Source organism: Theobroma umbraticum, unplaced genomic scaffold, assembly GCF_002168275.2.
Source record: "Theobroma umbraticum cultivar Fairchild unplaced genomic scaffold, ASM216827v3 scaffold_55.0, whole genome shotgun sequence".
Taxonomy (NCBI): domain Eukaryota; kingdom Viridiplantae; phylum Streptophyta; class Magnoliopsida; order Malvales; family Malvaceae; genus Theobroma; species Theobroma umbraticum.
Genome location: NW_018397270.1, coordinates 3,948,227 through 3,969,483, shown reverse-complemented (window position 1 = coordinate 3,969,483; position 21,257 = coordinate 3,948,227). Strand labels below are relative to the sequence as shown.

Below are 21,257 nucleotides of genomic sequence, written 5' to 3'. Positions count from 1 at the left end.
TCATGCAAATATGATACCAGTCTGTGTTGTTGGTGTGGGTCTGTTCTGGGTTCTCCTCAGGTGGAACCCATAACTCAAATCAATAATAATATATATATATATATATATTTCAACCAGAAAGGTTAACTTGTGTGGATGAGACTCAGAATTGTCCTTATACCGTATGGTCTCGAGAAGTGTCCCCAATCGCCTACTATGCTCTTGAAAGGACAGCACATTACTAATGGATCCCACCACACTCAGGTCACCCATCTTGGTAGTATTGTAGTCTTCACATAGCCTTCCTCCCTTGAAGACCCAAGGATTTCACAGGGATCAAACTTGTGACCTTAGCTTTGATAACATTTTAACTAGACAAAGTTAGCTTGATTAGATGAGACTTAGAATTGTTCTTATACCATTTGGTCTTGAGGTGTGTGTTCGATCCCTTATATATATATATATATATATGGAAGAAAACACCAAACTGAGACAAAGGAATTTTTGTTCCAAATTTGATTGATGCTTTGTTACTTTAAAAGTCATTTTTTGAAAATTTTCTACTATTTTTTAAATCCCATCCAAAGTTAAAGTTAAAACTTCCTTTGATATTTTTTAATTATTAATTATTTAAATTTAACTTTTGATAGGGAAAAACAAAAATAAAATCCATCCTGGACATAAAAATAAATATACTTTTGAATAATTAATAATAATATAAAAAAATATTTGGGTTAATTTTTGTAAGTTTTACAAATTTGGGTTTCAAAGCAATTAAAACCTAATAAAAAATGCTAGATTGTAACCAAATTGCCTTGCCTCATCTTCATCACCCATGAATCGCAAGAAGGCCATGTAAATGAACTTTAATGTAAATGAAGCACATTCATGTTTCACATTTGTTCACTTCTTTATTGTTTTCTTCCTCTTCTTTTGCCAAGAATCTAAACCAAATTAATGTAATGGATGATATGTATATTTTTTTTTTTATGCTTAGATGTTGACACTGATTTTACTGCCATTATTACCTGTTTCCCTTAATGGAGAATTACCTAAGAATCTTATTCCATGATCAAGCTTGGACTAATAATTAAGAGATTAAAAGTTAAAGTAGGCCAGCCCACCTTTGTATTCCCTTTCATCCATTACCTTGCTTATAAATACATTCAAAAACACGAAAAGGAGAACCCAAAAGAAACCATTCCTTCACAAAAAGATTTAGAGAAGAACCAAATTGCTCTTATGGAAGGAAAGCCAATTTTCCATGTTAAAGATAAGCCATCAGGTCTGTTTAGATTTCATTTTTTTGTTTCATTTTGGGTAATTTCTTTGGGCTTTTTAAGTTGGATTATATGATGGAAAAATTAGTTTCCAACAGGAGAAAGGAAGACAAAACTTTGTTCAAGTACAGCAAAGAAAAGGCAAGGAGGCTTCATTTGAGGCTCAGAGCAGAAAGGATTGCTTATGGCTACTTAGCAGGATGAGGCAGGGGCAATCAACAAAGCAACTTATGCCTATCAATTGCTGCAAATTTGTACAGTGCTGAAATTTCAGTAAAAAATAATAGTAAACTCCATGGCAATCACAGTTTTCCTCACAATGAGGCATCTTTATCTACAAAATATACAGAAAAATGCATAAATGCTCTTGCAACCTTTTATTTTATATATATTAAATATCATTTCCGATGCAAATTTAAACTAAAATATCATAGATTTCAGTCCCGACTTAATCTCATTGTTCTTTCCAAATTCGGCCGGCCACTTTCAGCTTCAGCTCCTGTCTATCACCGCCAGAGAAGAAGAGTGCCAGGTTTCTCTGAATGATTAGTCCGTCTTGACTATCTCGAACTTTCCTATGACTATCGCGGATGCTTCTAGGAACTCCTTGCCATATAAACTTTCTGCCATTGCCGCCAACTTCTAGACTGTAACTGAATTGCCTAGCCTCGTCTTCATCACCCATGAATCGCAGGAAGGCCATGTAAACTGGTGCCATTCCAATGTGGAAAGCCTCAAAGTGCAAACAAAATTGTCGACCAAAACAGTTGAAAACCTGCCGCGTATAGGACAATCATCAATGCCTTTTAAGTATTGATCAAACTGAATGGAGTTTCATGAATACATACTATACTACTCATTACTGGTAATATTCAAGATTTCTGATGTTCATATGTCATCAAAGAATTAATATAATTAATTAGATGAAAGTATCAAGTGATTTGCAAGGTTCAAGAATTAATGGATCAAAGAAGCAGAACATGTTAGAAGTGAAATAAAGAATGCAATCATTAAGGTTTGTTAGAAATCTCATTCCCAACATCTGTCACTACATTAATCATTTAAGAGTAGGATCAGAAAAGACACCTGCTTGAGATGATGTACAAAAGTTTGTGAACTTGTTGCAAGTATGTGTCTATCACAGAGAGAAGGATGGGGCGGGAGGGAAAGGGAAAGAAATCTTACAGTTAACATCCATGTAGCATTTTCCACTTCATGGGGATTGGATTTGACATATCTGTGGTTGAAAGTACACCCATCATGCATGTCAACCTTGTGATCATTCTTGAGATGCATGACAAGAAATGATATATTACCAGTGACACAGCAATCAGCTCCAGCATAAGGGCAATTATATGGGCGATATCTACAGTTTTTTTCATGCTTGAGCTTGCTGTAGTACGGAAAAATATCATGACAACCCAGAGTCTGGTATCTACAAGGAAGTTCTAGTGACTCAGCTACTTTCTCCAGAGCCAAACACCTTATATTTCCAAGCTCATTGCGGCAAGTTGGGCAAGAGTTGTGAACTCTGGCCTTGCAAATTGAACATACAGTGTGGCCATTCGGACACTAAACATAGAGATTAAAAGCTGTCACTAAGAGAATGTTTAAGTAGAAACTTTATGTTATGATTGTAAAGCATTGATGCAGGAGATGCAAATGCAAAACTTCTTCCCTAAGACACTTTTACTCATGCATACTGAAGTATTATGGTGTCCATATATCTGTCGGCTGCCTAGCCTTCAAGCATCCAAAATAGTTCAATTAAGGAGTATCATAATCACAATATGCATACACCAGAATAGCATTTAAAATATTGCCATCTTCTCAATTACTTTTACAATGTTAGATGATAATCCCACTTTCTTCTGCTTAAAGATTTAGGGAAAAGTTTCTGCCTCAGTGGTTTACAAATTATCCATGATGCCAATTTATTCATTCTTCATTGATCAAGAAATATATAATTTATTTCACTTTGCATGATATACAATGTCAAATGCCAATGTTGTTTGGTTTGACTATGATACAAGTATAAAATCTCAAAGAGAATGCAATTCAAAATGCTTGCTGAATTTTTATTTTCGGCATGGAAAGTAAACCTACCTGGTAAATTGGAGGATACATCAAATTTACGCAAACAGGGCACTCAAGTAGTTCATGCACATCGTTTGTTGATGTTGCTCCCAGATTTTCACCTAAACCAGTTGCAGCTTTTCTTAAAGGGGAACCTCTTAACTCCATACTTGAAGTTGCCATATCATAATCTGCAAATGCAACGCGAGACTCGATCACATCTTTGCAGATACCACCACCAGGCGCCATATTGAAGCTTTGAATGTTAATGCCAGCACACACTCTTTGTTAGATCTAGTTTATTGATAACCATGGAGGGGAGGACAGAAGATGAGTTGGGCCTTTACTCTTAACTCCCGATCTGCAAAAGTTTCATAACCTTTTCTGCAATTCTCTCACTTGCCTGCCAATAATAATATTAGACATTAGAAGTTCAATCTATCTGAATCAAGGACAACCAGCAAAAAGTTAAAGGGCAGCCATGGACTTTAGAATTCATCTTGACAGAGAGTTCAAGATAAAGATAGGTGAAGAGTGACGAACCAGTGAATTAGCCCACAAAGATGCATTGAACACTGTTACTAAATACATAATAGTCAATACTCTTATTTAACACATATAAGTACAGTGGTTAAAAATGAAGCACCAACCTTGTCATTATGGTAGCTTAAGAAGTGCCAAATTTCCAGTGGTACAAGTATGTAAAATGTTATAAGTTCAAGATGACGCCTGCAATGCTTGAGGAAAATCTCGATTGTCATCCAAGTCTCCTAAGACTACTATTTAACTGGGTTCTTACATACGAAGATGAGGAAGAGGTTCAAGCTTCTTGTCTTAGAAGCAGCCAAAACTCTTCACATATTGGAATGCTCCCGGTAAACATTAAAGTGAACAAGATGGATAAAGCTCAAAACAGTAATCAAGCTCAAAAGTGAAAAGATGTTTCACTCAAACAATCCAGTTTTAAATCTGTGCTCTTACAACCACCATTTGAATGCCAATACAACGCATTGGAAACTACAGTTGTGTCACCGACAGACTAAAGATCTCAACTTCCAACTAACCAAGGCAACATATTGGTTTAGCAGCAGAAAGAAATTGCAGTTTGATGCATGCTGTTTCTCAAGCTCAAACCCAATGGCAGGATTCCTGTTTTCCTCCTTTCCTCTTTGCACTAGTGATCTACCTATCTCAGGAATGGAACACCTCAATATATAAATCAAGAAGAGTATAAACCATTAAGGGATCCAACTACTTGTCAAAGAGCATATTTTAAAAGACAACTTGCATCAAGCAAGCAATAAATGAAAGAAGAGAAAACCAAAATAAAACATAATTATTTAAAAGAAAACACCATAAATGGTGTTTAGGGGGTACTCATGAGTCTCACTTAACTGAAACAGCCCAAAAATGGTAAAGTTACCAGCAAATCAAACTTTTAAATATGGAAAATCATTTGCCCCCATGTTACCCCCTTCTTTTCCAGGCCAATGAACCAAAACCCAGTTCCAAGTATGCAACCAAAAAATCAGAATAGATCAAAAAACTCCAATCAAAAAGATCAATACCCAGATCAGAATCCAAGCTCAACAGCTCAAATCAATCAACAAAAACAAAACTCATCAAAGCTTACCAGGATTGAATTTTTTTTGTTCTCAGGTCATCCAGTTTCAGCTGACTAAATAACGGTAACAGCCAGACCAAACCCAGTTTACAATTGCATAGGAATATTCAATTCAGTCCCCTTTTCTAAGCCCCCACTAAAATAATTGAATCATTTCAGACAAGAAAGAAAGAAAGAAAGGTAGGATGGGGTAATCGTGGAGGAAAGACCGTGAAAGTTGGCTCCGCAAATTGCGTGCCTTAAAACCTTAACCAGAGTCAAAGATTTTTGGATTTGGGATCCCCCCTCTATTCACATACTGACATCTAACTCTACACCTTTGCACTTAGATAAAACTAAACTAAACTAAACTACACATGTTGGTGGCTTATGAGTTATTGAATGCCTCTCCTTTTCTTTAAAAAATAAACAAGAAAATCTTTTTTTATTCTTATAATGAAATATGAAATAAATAGATTGTCCAATGCTTTAAAACAAGACAAAACACGCCATGTTTCACCATTAATAATGCATTTAAGAATGATATTTAATTCAGGATAGAGTTGTTCATTCAAATTTCGAGATCATTCAATGTTAAAAGATTGAAAGAATTTTAACCCTTTGAATCAATTTTTAGCTAATGCAAAACCCATTTTATTTTTTGAATTTCAACGAATTATAACCCTTTTTCATAAAAAAATCATTAACTTTTTACATTTATACATTTATGAATGCTAGTAAAAAACCCATTATAAAACTTTGAATCTAGAATCATTCTTTGGGTTCAAATTGTTACATGCTGACAAAACAAATGATCAATTTTAGCAATGTTCAAATGATAAGATAACATAGCATACTCGTGGGCATTCGTTAGTCAATAATTTGAACAAATCTAAATGGCGTAGGAGTCGTCATTTTCAACATAAAAAAGTATAGAAAAGGTGATTTGATTTGCCTGAGCTTCGAGATTTTCAACCTGAGGGTGACATTTCCAGCACGCAACGTTTTAAAATTTCCTATTTGATTTGATTTTACAGTCAATCAGACCGTTTGTTCTTAAAGATAGGCGAGGGTTTAGAGTAAGATGAGGCAAGGCACATGGCATTTTTAGGTACCTTGCTCAATTGGGTTTGTTATACAAAGGAAATCCAATGAAGATCATACAAGTCAAGCAGAAGATATTGACTATCCTGTTGTTCATGGAGATAGAGAAGGTTCAGAGTAAGGTACATGGTAGTTTAACTACCTTGTTCAGGTCGACTGGATCAGACCTGGCATGGCCCAAGTCGATGGGTCATCTTCAGGCTGGAGCCCTTCAAGTTGAACATTGGCGTAGTCCTTTTGTATGGTTGAGGTAACCCTTCCAAGTGGCTAGGAGAAGGATAACAGAGAAACTAAAATTTATCTAAGTACAAAAAATGCTGCTCCATATATTCATGTAATTAAATTTTTATTTTTTTATTGTACTCAAGTGAGTTTTCATATTTTGATTTGTATTTACATAAGTTTTTAATCATAATATAAAATTAATAATCGTCAAACTTAATATCATTTATTATTTTCTGTTCATATAACAAGAGTTATATAATTGTATTATCAAGACATGTTATATATTAAGTACATAAAAAAATAAAAAATATTATCTCTAATTAGCTAAATATATACTTATTATTGAATTGAAGATTGAAATACTCTCAAAATTAATTAGTCCCCTGCATAAAGAGAAGTTATCCATAGACTTTTGGGAGCATCTTTATCTTAGGATTCAAGTAGGTTTCCTTTAGCAGTGGCTTAAAATTGTTAAGTACCTTAGGTGACCCCTACTTTGCAATGTTTGAACACCTTTGGCCTCAAAACTTTTCCTCCATGAAAGGCCTATCAAGAACATTTCAGGTAGAGGAAATTTTTGAGTGATCAAAAGGGAATTTGAGAGATTTCTCTTCAGAGGCCTAGATTGTTTGTTATGATAATTATTAGCTTCCCAACAAGCTTAAGAGCAAATTAGATCAGGTATAATCTTCGTATCTACGTTTCAATTATAATATTGATTTCATATTTTTAGATGTGAATATAAAGTTTAAATTTAAATTACTTAAATTTTGATATTATAGTTAGACTTTATATCTACGATACCTTCATATCTAATATTTTCATAAATTCCAAAATTTACGAAATTTCATCATGAATCATGGAAGTGGGATTTCCATTTGTGTCAAATTTAAATCCAACTCTACCTAATCTAGAAACAATGATCTCACACTATCTAGCTTTTTTCATAAAAAATAAAAGAGAAGAATGGAAAAACTCCTACCCCTTGAACCAAATTTCTATTAATGGGTTATCAAATAACCTCTGCAACTTTTTCCCAGTGTGATACCCACTTCAGCCATTCAAACTAGTTAAAACTTGGAATAGTTTGGCATACTCTGTGAGAAAAATAGTATTGAAAACATGCCAAAGCCTTGAAAATTAGGTTTAAATGTGGCAAGGAAGTTCAAGATAGCTAAAAGAAATGACTTCCCTTAACAATATGATAAGATGAGTTCTGAATGCTATAATTGTTACAGTCAAAACTGTTGTGAAATTCCTAGAAAAATAATTTCATAGTAATTAAGTAAATAAAAAAAAATTATGTGATTCCATAAAGTCTGTGAAATAGTTTTTTATTATCAAGAAATTGAAATATGATAAAATTTTTACTTATAATTTTCCAAACTAGTCTTATAAGAAGATAAGAATATGCACTTAATCTATTCTACTTCCACTTCATATTGTACTTCCTTTATGGCAGCAAAAAGTTGAGACTTTAAGACATAAAGGCTAGTAGTATTTCTTTAATGATTTACCTTGACCCTAGAAATTGAAAGTCTAGGGAATAATTCATTATGATTTCCAGGACAAGCTTATCATTTAGAAAACCAAAAAAAAAAAAAATCAAGGGGTTGAGATAGGGAGAGAAAGAGAGTGATGGGATTTAGGTAGAAATCAAAATCATAAAGAGGGTGCTTTAATTGTTAGCTCAAAAAAGGTATATTAATTATGAAAATGCTTAGATCATAAGATAAATGACAATTGAAATCACAGCAATTGTTTTTGCACATACGTTTTCATTAACTCTTGTTAAATTTGGTATCAATCAAATCGATTTTTGAGATGATTTTATTTTGTTTTTCCTTTGTATTTATTTAATATTTTTGTGATTGATCATCGTCATGATGATTTTAATCATGTTCTAGTTTTGGGTATTAATAAATTATTAGCTCAAGACTCCAAAAGGTAACATCCCCAAGCAAGTATACCGATTGGGAATCCTGTTGGAATTCCAATATGACATAGCATAAACAAAATTAATTAAGCCACATTAGGATAAAGCTTTACATTATTGCCTAATACATAATCATATAGTAGTTGCATGGGAGAGGAAAAATGATGACTTGTTCTCCTTTTTACCTTCCCAACAAAAAACGTACACGTCATGGAGCCAACTCAGCCTAACAAACAAGCTTTATCTTTAATAGCATTCACATTATTTTCCCCATCCTATCACGCAGTAGGTGGCCACTTTTGCTTTCCTTGGTGTCATTTTCCTTTTATAATCATGCATCTGATCCCTTAGCCGTCCAAGCATGGTAAAATTCCACTTTGAGCCACGTTTTCGTTGAGGTAAGCTGACACAAACTCTATCCACAATATTAAATTTTTAGGGTCGATAGACCTAGCCAAGCCAGCATCAATCAGGACCATTTCATTCAACGACAATGGTCCAAGTAACAGAGTCGATGGTGACATCAAGGAACAGTGTCGACAAGTAAATAGATTAAGGTATTCTATTCCTTTTGATCTTCAAATGTCTTTTTTGCAACATAGTTATGGTAACTCTTGCTACAACACTTATTCTGCAGTAATATTGTGGCTTATAATCAACTTCATGAAGCTTTTACTATAAAGAATCAATCAGAATGATAACTGCAGAACATATAACTTATGTCATTAAGGGTATAGACATTGAAAACTTCTTCATGTTTTGATCATGTTTTACGGTACTGGTCAGCTTTGGCTATCTTTTTATAGACTTAGCTAGCTCTAATCAGACAAAAGGGTATGTAGATTTGAGAAATGATAAAGGTCAAGTAAAAACAAGCACGTGAAAATGGTTACTAGCAATATATTTTTCTTCCAAGAAACCCGCAGCCATTTCCATGTCTTATTCTACTTAGGCTTTTCTCCTAATCCTATTGCGTGTGGTCAATATAAAACTTCCTGGCTTCGGCTACAAGTCAAACAGGCGGTTTCATGTGCCAAGTCTTCTCCAATCTGGCAAACATCTTCCCCCTCTATATAAGCAGCTTCCTCAGGCTTTGCTTCTTCATATTTTCCTGTAATCCCCGTCTTCCCAACTTTGCAAAAGCTTGCCTACAAAATACTTGGTAACCCTCTGATCATCCGAATCGTTGTTAATTTGTTGAAGAAAAATGGAAGTAGAGATGTCCCTGGCAGATTGCTTGATGAAGGTGCTCATGTTCCTGATTGTTCAAGGACTGGTTTATCTCATCCTTTCTAATTCATCTGATATTTTCTCCAAGAACAAGATGAGATCGTTCAGCTTCAAACGTGCTCGTTCTTTAAGCATTCGCCGGATCCTGGCTTCCATCTCTGACTTTCCCCAAGGTGTCGAGCCATCACCATCATCGACGAGTTTGAGGTCACCAGCTCAGGAATATCCCACAACTGAAGAATATGAAAGTTACTGATTCTCATGTTATGGTACTTGGATCAAATTTATTAGCTATCTGTGCTTGTGTGTGAAACCATTTTTTTATTCTTTGGGTACCGTCGAATGAAAGAAATTTGCTATTCGTTTGTCTGATTGTAAAGAATTAATGCATCAGGTACTTAGTTCCATTGCGTATGATTTCTGTAATCATATACACCGTAAATACCTTTTCCGTGTATATATTGTCTAAGAAGCTGATCCCATGTACATTTATAAGAATTTATGATACTCCGAGTCTTCATTTTCTTTGAAATATGATGTCCGATGTATGTCCAATATACATGAATATAAAGATTTGACCTTTTAAATATATAAAAATACTCAAAAATATTTGGATGTATTCATGTTAAGCACATACCTGTACCCAACAATCACTTTGAGTTCGAGTAACATAGCTATAGCGAAGAACTATCAGATACCTTGTCTGCAGCAGCTAGCAGGAGCACTTTGGTAGGACTACAGCAGCAACAGAATGAACCAATGCAAAGCTGTTAAAGTAAACGATAAATAATGGTTCTCAAAGAAATATGGAAAGACTGGTCATGACAATTACCCAGAAGAACAAAGATAAAACTAAAAAACATAAAAATTTATAAGAACTTACGAATTTTTGTACATTTATAAGAACTTTCATTTCTTTTTTTTTTTTGTTTTTTTTTTGAAATATCATATGTTCAACATGTATTCAATGGATATGATATAAAGATCCGACCTCCAAATATATAGAGAGCTAAAAAAAATTTGAACAAATTCATGTTGGACATATATCCGTATCTAACACTCATCCTGAGTTCGAGTAACATAGACAAGAAGTGCCAGATACCATGTCTGCAGCAGCAGTAGCATATTGGAAGGACTACAGAAGCAGCAGGATGAACCAGTGCAAGCTGTTTAAATAAATGATAAATAATGGTTCTCAAAGAAAGATAGAAAGACTTGTGACAGCTTAGCAGTTTATTTTAACACACGTAAATGCAGATCTTATTGTATGCTAAGTTGATTTCAGTTTTGTTCTTGTATCAAATTTAGCTCAAGTCTAATTTCTCTACACTCTGGGCAAACAACAAGCAGGTTATCTCTTATCTGCCAACGAAAACTGCACCTCCATAGACATTCCAACCTACCCTGTTCTTTGCTGCCTCAACTGATAAAGGACTTCTTGAGGGAGTATTGGATGGGAATAGGCTGGAAACATAACTTTGTATCTGAGTTCACCAAGAACTGGTTTAATAAACAGGCCCAAAGCTAAACATTGCCTTGAGCCAAATGCTTCTTGCTCCTCATCCTAAATTTACAAATTCTTGTCACAAACATTCATTAGCATGTCAATTTCCTGTTAAGCATCACAGATGTAATAGGCTGAATTTTTATTTTTCAAGAAATGTGCCTGCTGATCAAAAATACAAAATACTTTGAAGGCTACTAAGAAAATGCAGAAAATACAAGGACAGGCTAAGTTAGTGAAATGTAACTCTTCTGGCCGCTTAAGACCCAAGCAGAACATAAGTCACAGCAAACTACAATGACAAAGAACATAAACTATGAACTTCTATTGTCTATCAATGTTCTGCCTTATCCTCAGACAATCAAATTCTTTTACCCATCAGTGTTCTCCACTATTCTCTTGGTTCTCATCATCATCATCCTCATCATCCTCATCCTCATCATCCTCATCCTCATCATCATCCTCATCCTTGTCAAGGTCATCAAATATATTGCCTCGAGGGAGTTTGCTGAGCTCCAAGTTCCCATCCTCTTCACTAAGGAACTCCAGCCCATCTTTGGTGTCACGATGCTTAACTAAAAGCCAGCGCAACAGCCTGTCTTCCTTGTTCAAGTAGTGCAACTCCTTGTTAATATTGGGTGTCGCCATCATTGTCATCTGCATGAGCTGACCCTGTACCGTACACAACAGGAACAGCAGTTTGTTCAATTGATCATTTCATTTATAAATTTCTGGTCCAGAATGACCAATCCATCTGTGATGCTCAAAATATGAAGATGGACTTCAACAAAACAAGTCTATATATCATGATATGTAGAACAGAGCACAACCATATCAAGCATTTTAGTACCCCATCCCTTTCAGTCTATCTAACAGTCTTTCAACATGTTCCATTTTTCATTGCAACTATATCTGTTGGAGTTGCACCCTTCATTTGTTTCTAAATTGCAACTGTGTTTCAACAATGCACAATCTGCTTATGCTCATAGGCTGGTTACAGACCAGCAAAGCAAGATACACTTCAAAAGGAAAAAGGCAAAAGATCAAACAATAAATACACAATTTTTAGCTTGGTTAAAGCTTCATTCTTTAAAAGCATAAGTCTATACTCTTTTTATTTAAAAAGCCAAAAGGAAAGGTGAGAGTTCAGATTTTGTAACCTGATAGTATCTTCCATCAAGCTTCCTAATGCCATACCCCAGCTGAACAGTCCCAAACGATTTCATCTCAGTGAGAACCCCATTTCTGCTACAAACATGTTTTCCTATTCGTCTTATCAAGTCCATCGAAAGCTCCTTTTGCACATGGGGCTTAAAGAGAAGCATACAATCATACAGAGGCATTTCTTTCTCTGTCAAATTAAAAAAACCAAAACCAACCCAATAAACCATTTTCCTCCTAGATACCAATAACACAAACAGAAACGCAAAATAAGATATCGAATCTGAATCATTGAATGATTAGACTATGGTCTTTTTACCTTCGAAAGCAATCAAGGACACTCGTGACAGAGAGGGAACCGGACCCAAGCTCGTGACAAAGAGAGAGGAAAACGACCGTGATGTAGCAGTGATGGACGGCTGTGATCAGCGAAGAAGAAGAGGAAGAAGGTGGACGGCGTGACTGATGAGTGCTCCGCCGCTTGGAGGAGAAGAAAACGTCGGGAAGGTGAGGTTGTTGGGTTTTTCGTAGGAATAACAATTAAATAAATAAATTTTTTATTACATTATTACCTTATTACCCTCGTAAAATTAGGAAATCACCATTGGCATTGAGTTCAAGGATCACCAACTCAAGAACATGAAACTTACTAGTAATTCTCATGTTAAAATGCTTAGATCAAATATGTTGGCTACTTTGTGATTGAGCAAAATAAATTTTTTTTTAATCTTTTGAGCATTATCCTCTTCAAGAAATTTGTTATTCATTGTTCTTAGCAATGGAAATGAGTATTCTTTAATCGGTATTCGACTTGATTATGTAAGAGAAAGATATTTTATATTCGGTTTTGGAATGAATTTGGGTATTAAGATTAATATCGATTTCGGATTTAATTAGGGTAGAGCTATCATCCTTTGGATACTTAATGCCCAAATCTAATTATGGATGTTTATTTATTTGTTTTACGTTACTTAAAGTTGTTGTTTGATATATTTTTTATAATAATTTTTTATTTAAAATTTAATTTTAATATTATTTATTTTTATAAATTTGATTATTAATGAATTGTATGAATGTGAATTATGAAATATAATTATTATGGATTTAATTGCAAGTAATTAAGTATGCATGAAGAAGTTAATAAAATTTTTCTATACAATTAGATAATTAAACAAGTTTAGGTAAGTAACAAGTCTTGCATAGGAGCACCCGAACATTTAACTCATTGGTTAGTGCATTATCCCTCTGTCTAAAGAGTAGGATTCGAATCTCCGCTCCTCCAATTATAAAAAAAAAACAGTCTTGCATAGGATATTTAGGTACAAGTTTGAATAAAAATTTTCAAAAAGAACTAGATAGTTGTAGAGTTCAAATACATAGGACAAGCTGACAAATTAACGATGTTAGAATTTGGGTTAACACTATTTCAATTTATACATTTCACTATAGTTCAAGAACAAAATGTATTATTAATTAATTAAACATGGAAAAGGTATCAAATACCAAGCCTGTAGCAGCAGGGGCACCTTGGAAGGACCATAGCACCCTCTTTGACCACCCATGGATGCTCAGCAACAATGTCCAAGGTTATTCGCAACTTGGGGTCTGCATATTAGAAACAAAATTCAACCAATGAAACTTACTATGTTTGGACCTTGTAAGGAAAAAAAAAAGCATATAGAAACACGAATGACCTTTGTAGAAAAGGCCTTGGAGCAAATCTTTGAGCATTGGATCTAGTTCCTTTGGGAGTAATAAAGAGCTGTTTACAATCTGCAACAATGATGAAGTTAGAAATGTTATAAAAGTAGAGCAAGGTAATATAAGCAGGAAAGTGGTGGGAAAAGATTTTTACATTATTGTAAGTCTCAGGTAAACTATCAGCAAGAAAGGGGTAGTAGCCTACAACCATGTAGTACAGGGTAACACCTATAGCCCATATATCTGCTGCTTTTCCATGATAAACTGTACCTGTTACCAATTGCAACAAAGATTTCAATAGTGTAATGAAGTTCACCCTTGAAAATTTATCCCAAATTTATCTTTTAAAAAAAAATCTTTTGGTTGTCCTTGGTGAAGTTTCTTGCATAGAGTCTCTCTTGAATGAGTTTCTGTGAACAATTTTGAACCATATTAATGTGCATTAAACATACCAAAGTAGCACTCAGGTGGAGTAAAAGCTAGAGTTCCAGGGGATCTCCAGAGTTCATCATTGTCATCCTGCAAGATGACAACTTATTAGCAAAATGAAACTCTTTTCTAGATACAAACAAAAACATTTCCATGCCTGATACAGCTTATCACAGCATAAACATATGCTGGTTAAACAGAGTTGTTGACTTGTCAACATTCCTTTTCTATTTATAACATGCATGTATAAGATTTTCTAAGGATTATATTATAGCTTTCAATTCTGAATCATTTTCAGTAGTGAACGACCATATTGGTTGTAGTCTAAGGGCATGCTTAATATCTTCTAATCTCAAAAATAAGCATCTAATTTACCTCAAAAGCCTGGCTCACACTGAAATCACCAATTTTCACCCTCTCACTTTTAGTGAGTAGAAGATTTTCGGGCTTGATATCACCATGAATGATATTCTGTTACAATAAGCAAGGTAAAAGTTTTTAGCGGAAGTCACATATGTAGGAGCAATATAAAACATTAAAGTTTAAGAAAAGATAATTAATACATTAATTTTTTATTATAACTTAACTTTTGACTGAACTTGAACATAAAATAGTCCTTGAGCTGAAAGTTCTAATGACAAGAATTTAAGATAAATAATCGGGTTGTCATATCTGGTAAAACTGCATTTGTGAGACTATCACAGCCCATACTTTTAAAACTCTAATGACTTTGAAAGGGCTTTGAACATGAGATAATGAAGAGTTTGTGACACACACCATTATCTATAGCATGATATCCAGTTTATAGTTTCACTAGATATAATAGTACGAAACCGGAACAAATTATTGATACATGCTAATTATAAACAAGCTAAGCAAATATAAGTTGGAATGTATCTCTTTAATTGTTGCTAGTGTTTATTTTAGTAGCTAGCAGATACTACATGCTAGTGCATAAGACTCATTTAAGTTTACTCTTATTTTTATGTTGTTGTCAATTATTATTGGTTATTTTACTTGGCACATGTTAGTCTACTACTTAGAATTACGGACCAGTTATCTATTGAGTTTACTTAGTGGGTAGTTGTCAATTTCTAATTTCATGTCTTATGGTTTTTTTTTTTATTTCTTGTACTTAAGCTTTAAGTAGCAAACTAATATGAATGAGGAAGTTGTTTTGTTTTTTCTTCACTTTGCTGTTCTTAAGAAGTCTCTTTATTGTCCTTCATTTTCCTTCACTTTATTTTTTGAAAGTTCATCATGGTATTAGAGCTTCTAAGATCTTAAGGGACTTAGGGTGCTAAAAATAATGGAATATTTTTCATAAAAAGATCTCAACCTTTCATTCTTCTTTCACAAAAAAAAAGAAAAGAATCGTCTGTCATGGCTTCATCCAAGTTTAATGTCACAACATTTCCTATTTTTTCATGAGAAAATTATAATATATGGGTTGTGAAGATGAAAGCCTATATTAGGGCTTTTGATTTATAGGAAATTGGGGAGATGGGAGGTGATCTTCCAGTGATGAGACATGTTAATCCCACTATTGTTCAAATTAAACAGCATAGTGAAGATGTAGCAAAGAGATATAAGGCACTTTCTTGCATCCAATCTGTTATGTCGGATACCATTTTTACAAGAATTATGACATGTGATAGCCTAAAAAAAGCATAGAATTGACTCAAGGATGAGTTCCATGGAAGTGAGAGGACGAGGTAAATGCAATCTCTCAATCTGCATAAGGAGTTTGAGATTCTGAGGATGAAACAATCAAGGAATGTTCAGACAAGATTATGAAGCTTGTCAATCAATTAAGACTACTTGGAGAGGACTTAACTGAACAGAGAATTGTTAACAAGGTTTTTGTAAGTTTTTCAGAGAAATTTAAAGCTAAAATATCATCTTTGGAAAACTCAAAGGACTGCTTTCAACTCACTGTTACAGAATTGGTGAATGCGTTACAAGCTTAAGAGCAAAGAAGGGCTATAAGACATAAGGATAATGTGGAAGGAGCATTGTTGGTTAAGAATAAAAGCAAGAATCCAGGTAGTAGCAGTAGAAGAAATAAAGGTGAAAATAAAGATAAAGAGACAAGAATGAATGATGGTAAACAAAAGAAAAATAGAGGTAAGTTTCTTCTTTGTAGTCATTATAAAAAGATAGGCCATGCTAATCCTTTTTGTCGGTATAGACCACATGTGAGATGCAAGTTTTGTAATCAGTTGGGTCACATAGAAAAAGTTTGCAAAGCCAAAGGAACTTGAGGAGAAGAAAAGGCAGTTGTAGTAGAAGAAAAATAGGCTATAGAGGAAACATTGTTTATGATCAAAAACACTAATTTAAGAGATAGAAAAATAGAGTGGTTGATAGATAGTGGTTGTTCTAACCACATAACAAGCAATGAAGAAAATTTCTTGAAACTAAATAGAGACTTTAAGACTCAAATGAAAATTGGTGATGGCAAGTATTTGAAAATACAAGGGAAAGGAACTGTGGCAGTTCAAACACCAACCGATATCAAAACTATTTCTTATATATTTTATTCTTCACAAGTTAGCGATAACCTCTTGAGTGTTGGTCAGCTCTTGGAAGATAATTATTCCTTATGGTTTAAAGATAAATCTTGCATAATTGTTGATTGCTTGGGTAAGAAGGTGATTATTATTGGAATGAGGAATAAATGTTTTCCTCTTGACTTCATGAAGAATAGACATCAAGCTTATCAATGTATTTTTAGTGATACTGCACTATGGCACAGATGTTTTGGACATGTTCATTATAATTCCTTGAAATTGATGGCCTCATCGTAGATTGTAAAAAGGCTTCCAAGCATTGAGCACACTAAACATGTTTGTGGAATATGTCAAATGGGAAAGCAATGCAGGACTGCATTCCCAAAGCAAAGCTTGTCAAGAGTTAATAAGAAATTGGAGCTTGTTCACTCAGACGTTGGGGAACTAATGAAAATTGAATCACTAAATGGAAGCTTGAACTATCTAATCTTCATTGATGATTTACCAAGTATAGTTAGGTATTTTTTCTCAAACATAAGTCAAAAGTTTATGCCAAGTTTCTGATTTTTAAAGCTATTGTGGAAAAAGAATCTAGTCTAGCTATTAAGATGTTGAGAACTGACAATGGTACTGAGTATCTATCTAATGAGTTTAAGAATTTATTAGCTCAGAATGGTATAAAGCATCAGTTACCAATACCCTATTATCCCCAACAAAATGGGGTTAGTGATAGAAAGAATCCAACCATAATTGAGATGGATCGATGTCTTCTTTTTGAGAAAGGATTACCAAAAAGCTTTTGGGTAGAAGGTATCAATGCTGCCATGAATTTGCTAAATATTTTGTCAACTCGAAGCTTTAATTCAAAGACTCCTGATGAAGCTTGGTTTGGATACAAGCCTTCGATCTCTCACATAAGAGTGTTCGGCTGTATAGTCTATACCCAAATTCTTGATGAAAAGAGATCGAAGCTAGATGCTAAGTCATAAGTTGTAATTAATCTTGGCTTCAGTGAAATCTCCAAAGGATATTGACTATATGATATTAAGACCAAGAAGGAGTCAGTAGGGATGTTGCATTTGATGAATTCAATATGTGGAATTGGGGGACAAACTCGGTTGAAAGCTCAAAAGACTTGAGTATTTTCAATGATGGTCTAACTTAATTGGAGAATCAACTTGAAGATGAAAATATTGATGATTATCCAGTGAGAGGCACAAGATCTTTGCAAGATGACTATGAGCGTTGTTATGTTATTATCTTGGAGCCAACAAGTTATACAGAGGTAGCTAAATATCAACACTGGATTAAAGCTATGTGTGATGAGATTGAGATGATTAACAAAAACCAAACTTGGCATCCTATAGACAGATCAGCAAACTAGAAAGTGATAGGAGTTAAGTGGCTCTTCAAAACTAAACTTAATGCAGATAGAACAATTAACAAATACAAGGCATGTCTAGTAACTAAAGGGTATGCTCAAGATTATGCGGTAGACTTCTCTGAGACGTTTGCACTAGTGGCTAAACACGATACCATTCAACTTCTAACAGCTTTGGCAGTCAAAGAAAGTTGGAAGATCTGACACTTAAATGTGAAATCTACATTCTTGAATGGCTTCATAACCGAAGGTGTTTACATTGAGCAACTTGAAGGTTTTGAAGAGAAAGGAAGTGAGAACAAAGTTTACAAGATTATTAAAGCACTATATGGTCATAAGCAGGCACCGAGGGCTTGCTATGAATGAATGGACAGTTACTTAAGGAGTAAAGGATTTAATCGAAATATAAACGAGACAACTTTGTATGTGTTAAGCTTAAATGGCTTGGTAAATTTGTTGGTCTTATTGTACGTTGATGACTTATTGATCACAGGTCTAGATAGTTATGTTCTGGATGATTTTAAAATGAAGATGAAGCAGGAGTTTGAAATGATAGATCTTGGTGAGATGCCTTTCTTTCTGGGTATGGAATTTGTTCACAAGCCAAATTATGTATCCATCAAACCAAGTATGCAAGAGGGTTGCTGCAACGATTCAACATGGAAGCTTGTAAGTTAATAGACATTCAATCAGCCTTAAACAATAAGTTTTGCAAGAATGATGGTAGTGGAGATGCTAATGGTGTAGTTTACAGAAGTTTAGTTGGATGTTTATTGTATCTGACAGCTTCTCGACTTGATATAATGTATGCTACTAGTGTTCTTTCAAGGTATATGCAAGAGCCATCAGAATTTCACATTATTGCAACCAATAGGATGTTATGGTATGTGAAAGGGACAATGACTTTTGGTCTCAAATTCAGTAAAAAATTCAGCAATGATCTGTTAGGGTATTGCGACAGTGACTGGGTTGGAAGTCTCGAGGATTCTCGAAGCACCACAGGTTTTTGTTTTCCTTTCGGTAGCATTGTATTTACTTGGAATTGCAAGAAACAAGATGTAATTGCATAGTCCACTGCATAGGTTGAGTATATTGCTACTTCTACTATTATTAATCATGCCTTGTGGTTGAGAAAAATGCTTAAAGATATTGTATTCAAGTAAAGAGAAGAAACAACTCTTTGGATTGACAATCAATCTACAATTGATATTGCCAACAATCCAGTGCATCATGGGAGAACAAAACACATAAGAGTGAAATATCATGTTATTCGAGATGTCATCAAAGAAAAAGAAATTGCTGTGTATCATTGCACTTCTTCTGAACAGCTAGCAGATATTTTGACCAAGAGTTTGAGTAAGGAAAGATTTGTTTATCTCAAGACTATGCTTGGTGTGTGTGAGATACATTCCAAGGAGGTGTGTTGAAGTTGGAATGCATTTCTTTAATTGTTGCTAGTGTTTATCTGAGCAACTAGCAGATACTACATGCTGATGCATAAGACTCATTTAAGTTTAGTCTTATTTTTATGTTGCAGTCATTTATTGTTGGTTATTCTACTTGGCACATGTTAGTCTACAGCTTAGAATTATGGATCAGTTATCTATTGAGTTTACTTAGTAGGTAGTTGTCAGTTTTTAATTTAATGTTTTATGGTTTTTTTTTAATTTCTTGTACTTAATCTTTAAGTAGCAAACTGTTATGAATGAGGAAGTTGTTTTGTTTTTTCTTCACTTTGCTGTTTTTAAGCATTCTCTTTACTCTCCTTCATTTTCCTTCACTTTATTTTTTGAAAGTTCATCAAATATAACAGATTCTATGAGAACTATTATGTCCATTAGCATGATTTACAATCCATCAAGAAATGCATGCTTACCTATCTCCAAGTTGTTTAAAAGTGAAAAAGAAAAAAATTTAACAGTAAGAACCTCAATGTTGAGTCAGTTTTTCATAGACCATAGTTTAAAGCAATATGCAGAAACAATCCTTAAGTCCAAATTGTTTCATTGTGATTATGTCATAAAACTTGTAGTTTTCTATGATAATCACTAAATAGGAAGCTGTATTTGTTAATTTCTTGGGTTACTTGTAACATTCACCACTTCAAGTATCATCTTTTCCCAAGCACAAAGCATAGCATCACAGATTGCCTTGAACATCTAACTGTTTATCCAGTTTCATAAGTCACCACTGGCACTAAACTTTAGTACTTTTTTCACTGTCAGTATGGAAGATGTCTTAAAACTATATTGCTTGGTAGTTGGTTCCCCTAGAAGAAACTTACATGACTATGCAAATAAGTGAGGCCTGCAATTATATCTTTGAAGTACCTCCTTGCAGTTGTCTCATCAAGGTGTCCTTGTATTTCAGAAAGGTTTTTTATATCATTACCTTCCACATACTCAAGAACTGCAAAATTATAAAGATGCATATATATCAAGAGTAAAGAACAACTAACTAGAATCCAAAAAAAAAACTCCACCATGCATATTTTTTGTTCTGGATAAAACTTCTTCTGTAAAAGCTAGAAGTGCAAAGGGATGTTGATACCCATAAAGAGATAATCAGATTTGGGGTCATCTATTACTTCAACAAGGTTGACTATGTTTGGATGATCCAACATCTTCATTATTGAAACCTGTAAAAGGATTTAGTTTCATCACTGGCAAGTTCAAAATGAAGCAAATATTGGAATTTCAAGGGTTATCACAACTTTAAGATAGAAAAGTGTAATAGGACGTTCAGAACAAAGATTAAGCCTGTAAAGCAAAGAAAATCAGGCACAAACTTGTTTGTTGCATGTAAAATTGCACCTTACCTCTCTAAAAACATTGGTCATAGCGGTTTCTGACTGTGTCACACGCACCCTGCGCAATCTAGACTTGCAGATTTTCTGCAATAAACAACAAAGTATATCAGCATTGTCTGGAACTGAAAAGATAATTACATAATCACTAAGGCAATCTATTTTTGACATCAACATGTTCAAGCAATGGGGAAAAGAAACCACATTAAGCCTTGAAAGGCTGGTAAAATAAAACACAAACTCTTTTCCATCATCTAAAGCAACTGATCCCCACACCATATTTTAGAGCCATGGTTGTGGAACCTGGCTATATCATTAAGACCAGAAGT

The 21,257-nt window shown here is 34.2% G+C and overlaps 4 protein-coding genes across 8 annotated transcripts in view; 1 reads left to right on the top strand and 3 right to left on the bottom strand.

The window, feature by feature from the left end:
- Positions 1 to 1,613: 1,613 nt before the first annotated feature.
- LOC110426167 (E3 ubiquitin-protein ligase SINAT2-like) lies at positions 1,614 to 5,384 on the bottom strand. 4 transcript variants are annotated; one of them, XM_021441318.2, is made up of 5 exons: positions 4,969 to 5,384; positions 3,986 to 4,541; positions 3,366 to 3,738; positions 2,445 to 2,831; positions 1,614 to 2,034 (listed from the first exon to the last, which is right to left on the bottom strand). In XM_021441318.2, the coding sequence occupies exons 3-5, from the start codon at positions 3,582 to 3,584 to the stop codon at positions 1,714 to 1,716; spliced, it is 927 nt and encodes a 308-aa protein (XP_021296993.1). In that variant the 5' UTR covers positions 3,585 to 3,738; positions 3,986 to 4,541; positions 4,969 to 5,384; the 3' UTR covers positions 1,614 to 1,713. The 4 variants fall into 4 exon arrangements, with proteins under 4 accessions (XP_021296993.1, XP_021296992.1, XP_021296991.1 ...); XM_021441317.2 differs by having other exon boundaries at positions 3,986 to 4,521; XM_021441316.2 differs by having other exon boundaries at positions 3,986 to 5,384.
- Positions 5,385 to 9,300: 3,916 nt separating this feature from the next.
- LOC110426376 (uncharacterized) lies at positions 9,301 to 9,965 on the top strand. The gene has a single exon (XM_021441595.2). The coding sequence runs from the start codon at positions 9,411 to 9,413 to the stop codon at positions 9,687 to 9,689; it is 279 nt and encodes a 92-aa protein (XP_021297270.1). The 5' UTR covers positions 9,301 to 9,410; the 3' UTR covers positions 9,690 to 9,965.
- A 1,076-nt stretch (positions 9,966 to 11,041) lies between these two features.
- Positions 11,042 to 12,624, bottom strand: LOC110426375 (Translation elongation factor EF1B/ribosomal protein S6 family protein). Of its 2 annotated transcripts, none has more exons than XM_021441594.2 (3): positions 12,418 to 12,624; positions 12,098 to 12,288; positions 11,042 to 11,609 (listed from the first exon to the last, which is right to left on the bottom strand). In XM_021441594.2, the coding sequence occupies exons 2-3, from the start codon at positions 12,278 to 12,280 to the stop codon at positions 11,316 to 11,318; spliced, it is 477 nt and encodes a 158-aa protein (XP_021297269.1). In that variant the 5' UTR covers positions 12,281 to 12,288; positions 12,418 to 12,624; the 3' UTR covers positions 11,042 to 11,315. The 2 variants fall into 2 exon arrangements, with proteins under 2 accessions (XP_021297269.1, XP_021297268.1); XM_021441593.2 differs by having other exon boundaries at positions 12,098 to 12,335; positions 12,418 to 12,623.
- A 756-nt stretch (positions 12,625 to 13,380) lies between these two features.
- LOC110426263 (serine/threonine-protein kinase GRIK1-like) overlaps positions 13,381 to 21,257 on the bottom strand; it is a 9,177-nt gene continuing 1,300 nt past the window's right edge. Inside the window, exons 4-11 of the mRNA XM_021441445.1 lie at positions 20,941 to 21,015; positions 20,673 to 20,760; positions 20,407 to 20,531; positions 14,604 to 14,699; positions 14,252 to 14,318; positions 13,954 to 14,069; positions 13,793 to 13,871; positions 13,381 to 13,703 (exon numbers count right to left, since the gene is read on the bottom strand). Of these exons, the coding sequence (XP_021297120.1) occupies positions 13,594 to 13,703; positions 13,793 to 13,871; positions 13,954 to 14,069; positions 14,252 to 14,318; positions 14,604 to 14,699; positions 20,407 to 20,531; positions 20,673 to 20,760; positions 20,941 to 21,015 (756 nt within the window). The 3' untranslated portion in view covers positions 13,381 to 13,593. The remainder of the gene's footprint in view (positions 13,704 to 13,792; positions 13,872 to 13,953; positions 14,070 to 14,251; positions 14,319 to 14,603; positions 14,700 to 20,406; positions 20,532 to 20,672; positions 20,761 to 20,940; positions 21,016 to 21,257) is intronic.

Excerpts from the sequence above, each read along its gene's own strand:
- LOC110426167 (XM_021441316.2), bottom strand. The coding sequence starts at position 3,584 with ATGGCGCCTGGTGGTGGTATCTGCAAAGATGTGATCGAGTCTCGCGTT. Across the intron at positions 2,832-3,365 it reads TGTATCCTCCAATTTACCAG|TGTCCGAATGGCCACACTGT; the intron begins GTAGGTTTACTT and ends CTCTATGTTTAG. Across the intron at positions 2,035-2,444 it reads ATGCTACATGGATGTTAACT|GTTTTCAACTGTTTTGGTCG; the intron begins GTAAGATTTCTT and ends TATACGCGGCAG.
- LOC110426376 (XM_021441595.2), top strand. The coding sequence starts at position 9,411 with ATGGAAGTAGAGATGTCCCTGGCAGATTGCTTGATGAAGGTGCTCATG.
- LOC110426375 (XM_021441593.2), bottom strand. The coding sequence starts at position 12,328 with ATGGTTTATTGGGTTGGTTTTGGTTTTTTTAATTTGACAGAGAAAGAA. Across the intron at positions 11,610-12,097 it reads TTGATGGAAGATACTATCAG|GGTCAGCTCATGCAGATGAC; the intron begins GTTACAAAATCT and ends TGTACGGTACAG.